Consider the following 8,113-nt stretch of genomic DNA (forward strand, 5'->3'; position numbering starts at 1 on the left):
ATTACCCCATGCTTTCTCTTCCATAAAGTATTGCTTGATTCTCAAACTTCTAAATGCATCGTAATTTAAACTCCCAGGGCTGCCATAACAATATACCACAAACTTGGTGGCTTAAAACAACAGAAATTTATTGTCTCACCATTCTGGAACTTAGAAGTCCAAAATCAAGGTGATGTCTGGGTCATTATCCACCTGAAACCTGTAGAAGAGAATCCTTCCTTACTTCTTCTAGCTTCTGCTGTTTGCCAGCAATCCTTGGCATTCCTTGACTTCTACATGTATTATTCCAACCGCAGCCTCTTTCATCTTCACATGATCTTCTCCCCTGTGTCTATTCATCCAAATTTTCCTCTTCTTATGAGGACACCACTTTAATATGGCCCACTTTAATCCAGTTTGGCTTCATCTTAACTAAAGATATCATCAAAGACCCTATTTCCAAATAAGGTTGCATTCACTAGATCGTGAGTTAGGATTTGAACATATCTTTTTAGAGGACACAATCAAACTCATAATGGCCCACCCTCTGGCCTGTTCCTCCCATTTACAAAATACATTCATTCCATCCCAACATCCCCCAGATTCTTAAAAATTCTAACATCAACCATAAGTTGAAAATGTCATCTACTTTAGTTATGTTGAGACAGGGTATGGTTGCAGCCTGTAGAAAAATTCCTCTCCATCTGTGGACCTGTGAAACCAGAAAACTGGATGTCTGCTTCCAAATACAAGGGTGGGACCAGCATAGAATAGACATTCCCATGCTCAAAAGGAAATATTAGAAGGAAAAAGAGGCTCATTGGACCTGAGCAAGTCTGGAAGACAGCAGGGCAAATTCCTTTAGATTTCAAAGTCTGAGAATAATCCTCTGTGGCTCAATGCCCTGTCCTTGGGGTGAGTAGCCCTGCCCTCTCTGCCCAAGAAGGTCTTGACAGCCCAGACCTCCGCATCCATGGCTCTCCCTTCAGAGCAAGTCTTCCTTCATTTCAACCCATCTCTGTCCCTTTCAGGCCAAGCTGGCAATGTTTCTGCTGATATGAAATCCTCAAAAACTTTGTTAGTATCCAATGCAACCATCACACAAGAGGCTTCTCCATAGATATTCCCTGAATAACCACATCTCTATTCCTGGTTTCTGCTGTAATGATTGATTGGATCCATGAGTCACACACCTAATCTTAGCAAATGGTTTTCCAGTCACACCCTTGGTCCTGTCTTCAGAGCCTGCTATCTGGATAGGCTGAGAATTTCCCAAATCGTCAAGTACTGGTAACTTTCTGCTTAGCAGTTAATCCCTTAATTTATTTCTTTCCTCTTGCATTTTACCATAGCAGCAAGGAGAAATCAGGCCATGCCTTCCACATTCGCTTGGAAATCTCCTCTGCTAAATATCCAAATTCATTGTTTAAAAGTTATGCCTTCCACCCAACAAAACACAGGTGAAACAAGATATCTCCCACTTTATAGTAAAGATCATCTTTCCTCCAGTGTCTGAAAACATGCTCCTCATTTCCATCTGAAGTCTCACCAGAAGCACCTGTATCATTGATATTTCTAGTGGCATTCTCTACAAGGCAATCTAGGCTTCTACTAAGCACCTCAAAATTCTCCCAGCCTTTCCCCATTACCCAATTCCAGAGCCATTTCCTCATTTTTAGGTTTTAGTTATAGCAAGTACCAAGCACTGTTTTAGTTTCTTAGAGTTGTTGTAAAAATGTACCACCAATTAGGAGGCTTAAAACAACAAAAATTTAGTGTCTAACATTTCTGGAGGTTAGAAGTCCAAAATCAAGTTGTTGGCAGGGCCATGTTCCATCTGGAACCTGTAGGATGGAAACCATCCTTCCCTCTTTTAGCTTCTGGTATTTTCTGGCAGTTCTTGCCATTCCTTGACTTCTAGATGTATTATTCCAATATCTTCACATGGCCTTCTCCCCATTGTCTGTCTTTGTGTACAGATTTCCCTCTTCTCATAAAGATTATGGCCCTCTTTAATCCAGTTTGACCTCGTCTTAACTAATAATGTCTTCAAAGACCCTATTTCCAAATCAGCCTTCATTCAGTGACTGGGGTGGGGACTTGAATATGTCTTTTCTGGTGGTGGGGGGAGGCATATACAATTCAACCCACAATACATTCCTTCTTTGAAATTCAGTTGTCTTATTTATACCTTTACCCTGACTACATCTGACTTCTTTTATAATCATGTTACATATCTTTTCCACCATATCATGAAATTTTGTGTGTTACAACCATATATCCCCTACTCAATACCACAGGAGGTACTGAACATGAATAAATGAATGAAAGTCTTCCTGTTCTCACATTCATGACCCTGCCTCCAAACATTTCCTTGGCATTTTCTGAAGAATTTAGTGAAAGAATTCAATTTTCACTTCACTCTTAAAAATGTCTCCTGAATTCCACCCACATCATCTGCCTCTTTTCCTCAAAAACCTCCTGTATAACTTGGCCCCAATCTCAGCAGCTAGAAATTAAGCTGTAGACATTTATGTGGAGAGAACTTGGAAAAGGGAGTAAAAAAGAACACTAGTCCTAATCCTTCTAGTTTCTAATTCAACTCCTAATTGTATTAGATTCATGGCTCCAAGTATAAACTAATGTATTGTCGGTCTGACTCTTCCTTCTATGCCTGTAACCATCCCCAGGAAAATCTGTTGGCTCAATGAAATGGGAAAATCACTCAGTAATGATGGAATTCACATTCTTGGCCTATCCTTCCTGCCCAGAGTTGCGTGCCCTGTCATTTCTTGGCGTTACCCTGGTCTATGCATTAATCATCACTGGGAACGTCCTCATTATGGTAGCCATCCGTTCAGAAGCCCACCTACACACACCGATGTACTATTTCCTGGGCAGCCTCTCTGGGGTAGAAATATGTTACACTGCTGTGGTTGTGCCCCATATCCTGGCCAACACCCTACAGACACAGAAGACCATCACGCTTCTGGGCTGTGCCACTCAGATGGCGTTCTTCATTGGACTTGGCAGCATTGATTGCTTCATCTTGGCCGCCATGGCCTATGACCGGTATGTTGCCGTTTGTCGTCCCTTACAGTACCCTCTCATCATGACATTGACTCTTTGTGTCTGCTTGGCCATGGCCTCTGTGGTCATTGGATTCTTCCTGTCTTTACAACTGGTGGCCTTCATCTTCTCTCTGCCATTCTGCCATGCTCGAGGTATTGAGCACTTCTTTTGTGACGTGCCACCAGTGATGCGGCTCATGTGTGCCAATAGCCACACCCATGAACAGTCCGTGCTGGTGGCAGCCACCCTGGCCATTGCTGTGCCCTTCTTCCTCATCACCACCTCTTATGCCTTCATAGTGGCTGCTGTGCTCAGGATACAGTCAGCAGTTGGCCGCTGCCGGGCCTTCTCCACCTGCTCCTCCCACCTCACTGTTGTCCTATTGCAGTACGGCTGTTGTGCCTTCACGTACCTGTGCCCCAACTCCAGCTACTCTGCCAAGCAAGGCCAGCTCCTCTCACTGGTGTACACACTGGGAACCCCACTTCTCAACCCACTCATCTACACCCTGAGGAACAGTGAGGTGAAGGGGGCCCTGGGGAGAGTGCTTACCAGGAATTACCTCTCCCACAAAAGCTAGGGTAGTATATAACATATCTGGCCAGGGTTTGGTGCCAGTCCATGGAACTAGGATTTCTCTCAGCTGATGTTAAAACTGATCTAAAAAATGTGTATATATAACCTGAAAACTGTTTAGCTATGTGTATTGGGGACCTAAGCAAAATGTTTCTACTATTTGACTCAGTCATTTTTCTTTTAGTCAAGAAATGTATAAGCAAATCAGCATAAAACAATATAAAGATGAAAGTATAAGTCTGTATCCAGGTGTCAGCTGTAAACAGATGGTCCTTTCAAAAGATTTTTAACTGAGAAAAGTAAGGGAACCAACAAGAGTGGACAGACACTAAAATGCTAGAATCAGCAGGAAGCCATTCTCATTCCTAGACCTAAAGAGCAAAAGGAAGGTATGATGTTATTAGAGACCAGGGAGAGTCAGAGCTATGGAGAGAGGCCACTTGATAGAAACTGTTGCTTTAGAGAAAAAGTATCTTTGGACCTAACTATGGCCAGGCAAAGAGACAGCAGGGAGGTAAATATCCTTACCTCTCTCTACTCCCATGCTCCCATCCCTTGCCCTGTCTTCTACTGGCCAAACCCAACTGGAAGCAAGAGGGAAGGAGACACTGGGGATTCAATCCATAAAAGTCAGCCTTTTGGGGCACAGTGTATAGTAGAGAAGGGCAGAGAATGGATTTTGAATATTCAGGGCAACATAGTAGAACACAAACAAATATTGTTGTAGTATTATATGTAAAAATGAAAATATATTAACAATCCAATTTTCCCTTAATAAAGTATTGATCAAACAATTATTGTATGAAGGAATATTATGCAGTCTTAGATTTATGTTTTCTCGAACAACAGTTGTAAGTAATAGCTAACACTAAGTTCTCACTATGTTCTAGGAACTGTGCTAGAACATAGCACACATGGATATTCATTTAGTCTTCAAAAAATCCTGAGGGAAGACTGTTCTTATTATCCCTATTTTCCAATGATGGAACTGTATGGTCACACAGCTAATAGTGCTGGAGTGAGGATTTGAACCTAGAGATTCTGGCTCCAGAGACATTGTTAATATTTATAATGATGAGTCACAAAAGCAAGATATAAAACTGCATTTACAACATGATTCAAATATTTGAAGAATATACATATGTACACATATGTAGGAAAGAGGATGGGTGAAAATGCACTAAAATATAGTTTATGGTCAGCTATGATTAGAGGGATAATTAATAATCTTTCTTTTTCTTCACTTTCCATTTTTAGCTTTTCCCACATTTTCTATAATACAAAGGTAATATTTTTAAACTCAGAGAAATAATTTTCAAAAATATTTCCATAGCAGATCTTATGCTCATGTATTGGCTTGAGGAATATGAAATTACTGCTATTTGACCACTTTGGATCTACAAAGCAGCAATATCAGGTTTCAGCCTAATGTGTTTATTTAGCCCATAAATCTCCCTTCTTCCTAGCAAGGATTTTTTCTAATGGGATGAAATAATTTATCATTTTAACTTAATTTTTACATAGTAATTGTGAGAAGAACTACAAAGTTGACTCATTCTTATCCTATTCCTTCCTCCCTGGAAATAGCTATGGTTATAACATGAAAGGAGAATACCTCTGCCTCAAACTAAGTGATGGAGAGGAGGAGGGAATTCTTTGGTTAGAGGGTTGCTTTTCAATATGCCAGGAAGAATCTCAAGACATGCATCAGTTGCACATGCAGAAAGGGGAATGCAGAAAGAAAGAAGAGTAGAAGGAGGAAAAAAGGGAAAGAAGAAAGATAGGGAGGAAGGAGAGGAGGGAGGATGGGAGGCAAAGATTTTCATCTGAATTTTAATGCTATCTTTCTTTCTGCATTTGTGTCAGGAATCATACTTCAGATTTACTTAAAATTCAAAAAGGAAAGAAAACACAAGAAAGAAAAGGTTGAATTATATGGCTACTGGAGAGAAATAACTGAAGGACTGATTCCAAATTACTATTCACCCAGAACTCTTTCATTTAGACCTCTCAACTATAAAGGATGAGCTTCACTTCCTAATGAAAAAATTCTCCACATGCATACAGGTCTAGCAGTTTAATAAGAGTCTTTCTATAGAATCATTAGCCATGAAAAGTACAAAATTTCTGTACAACTTCAATGAGAAACTGGAAAAAAACATTTTGATAGGAATTTATACACGTCGCCTTCATTTGTGTTGTTGAGATTAAAAATTAATTCCTCAGAGGCTTGAATAAAAATTCACAAAATCGGAAATATAACCAGTAAACCATTCAGATTAATTCACTCATTACACATAAATTCAATGTTAATGACAATAAAACATTATTATGAATTAATAATCTTGGATGTTGGTGAGAGTGTAGAGATTTGGCACCGTCATCCATTGCTGGAAGCAATGTAAATTCTTTAAGCTATTTTTTAAAAGTTACTTGGTAACTCAAATCAAAAGTCATGAAAATGTTTGTTTTTAGCATACTATTCTTTCATCTGACAATCTATCCTAAAGCAATGTATCCTAATCTAAATATAAAAAGAACTGTACTTAGTTAAAAAGATGTGCAATGCAGTGTTATCATCACAGAAACGTGGGAACAACCTAAATATCTAACAACATTGGAACTGTGCAAAGTGAATTACAGCTAATCAATAACACAACTATGAAAAATTATCTTTATGAAGACTAGAAAAATAATTGGAAAATAATTGTGAGGATTAAGAGACAATAGTAGGATATGAAAATCTATGTGAAGTTTTATTACAATTGTTCGAAAAAGTAAGATTAAAGAGAAAAATACTGGAAGTAAATATACTAAACTGAGAATAGTAACTGATGGGTGGGAGAGATTGTGGAATGATTTCTTCTTTTTTCAGTATCTCATGTTTTCTATAATTTTATCTACCTTTAGGTAAGAGAAATGAATTTCAGCTTTCTCCTCCTAGGCACCTCCTATTTCACTCCCATTCCATAGCACAGGTGGGTCTACTTTCTCTGGCAATATTGCAAACTGCATCTGATCACATCTACAGTGCCCTGTTTAAGCATCAGAGGAAGGTGCTGGCTGTGAATAAGCATTAATCCCTGTTTTCTGGTTCCCTAATGCTGCCATTATGCAAAATACCAGAGATGGATTGGCTTTTATAAAGGGGGTTTATTTGGTTACAAATTTACAGTCCTAAGGACATAAACTGTCCAAACTAAAGCATCAACAAGAGGATGCCTTCACTGAAGAACCGCCGATGGTGTCCAGAACACTCCTGTCAGCTAGGAAGGCACGTGACTGGTGTCTGCTGGTCCTGGGTTGTGTTTCGGCTCCCCTCTCAGCTCCTGTGCATCCTTAGCTTAGCATCTCCAAACGTCCTTCTGTCCGCAACTCCAAGCATCTCTGTCAGCTCCCAAGCATCTCTCCAAAAGTCTCTCTCAGCTGTTCTTGGGGCATTTTGTCCTCTCTTAGCTTCTCCGGAGCAAATTCTGGGCTAGCATCTCAAAGCATCTGCCAGCATCTGGGGCATTTTTCCATCCTCTGCTCTCTGTGTGAGCTCCCTTTAAAGGACTCCAGTAAACTAATCAAGACCTACCTTGAATGTGTGGAGTCAAATCTCCATGGAAACATTCAGTCAAGAGGTCACACCCTAATCAAAAAATTATAACTCTGCTCCCACAAGACTGCATTGAAGAATATGGCTTTGGGGGGCAGGGGATAATATATCCAAACTGGCATACCCTGAAAGTGAAATAAATCAGATTTTTGCCACAGCTTCCTTTTTCCTGAACAAAGTTTAGTCCTTAAGTGCTTCACCAACAAAGTTTCCTGCCCCACATCCCTAAAATAAAATCACCCATTTTCCCATAGCATTCATGACAAAGACATCACCTGCAGGTTGAGGCTGCCTGGATGTCCACCACAATTTACACAAGGTTTAAGCGGTGGGGCTGTTACAGCAGTAAGGAGTCTGTATTTGTGCTTGTCTGTTTGATTTAATTGGAGAGGCAGCTGGTGGATGTGATTCGGTGAGAGGAATTATGGAATAAACCATTCTGGAGCAATCAGGATTATAAAGTAGATATTTGACATATTACTTTTCAAATAATCAATAATGCTTATCACATTTTTATGAGGATTCTGAAAAACTTTTCTTCTTTTTTTCTCATGCAGTGAGACACAATCACACTGCAAAATTTTCAGGGTCATCAAAGTTCAGTAGAAGCTTTGAATGTGGCGGTGATTACTCCCTGGTCCTCTCTTTATCCTCTAGCTCCAACATGTGAACTTTGCTACTTACCTATTACCACTTCAATCCCACTCTGATGGGCAGAAACATAAGTACTGGGAAGAAAGGATATGCAGCATGCTTTTACATGAAATAGTCTTCCCCAGGGAACACAGACCACACTCTCAACAGCCTTCATAAAATTGTTAAAGATAGATGCCTTGATTCTCTCTTTTTGTGATTCTTCTGGGCTCTTCATCATAAAATCTGTGG

The 8,113-nt window shown here is 39.9% G+C and overlaps 1 protein-coding gene across 1 annotated transcript; it reads left to right on the plus strand.

The window, feature by feature from the left end:
- The first annotated feature begins 2,686 nt into the window (after positions 1-2,686).
- On the plus strand, positions 2,687-3,631 carry LOC119538674 (olfactory receptor 10W1). The gene has a single exon (XM_037841815.1). The coding sequence runs from the start codon at positions 2,687-2,689 to the stop codon at positions 3,629-3,631; it is 945 nt and encodes a 314-aa protein (XP_037697743.1).
- The last annotated feature ends 4,482 nt before the right edge of the window (positions 3,632-8,113 follow it).

Source organism: Choloepus didactylus, chromosome 6, assembly GCF_015220235.1.
Source record: "Choloepus didactylus isolate mChoDid1 chromosome 6, mChoDid1.pri, whole genome shotgun sequence".
Lineage (NCBI taxonomy): Eukaryota > Metazoa > Chordata > Mammalia > Pilosa > Megalonychidae > Choloepus > Choloepus didactylus.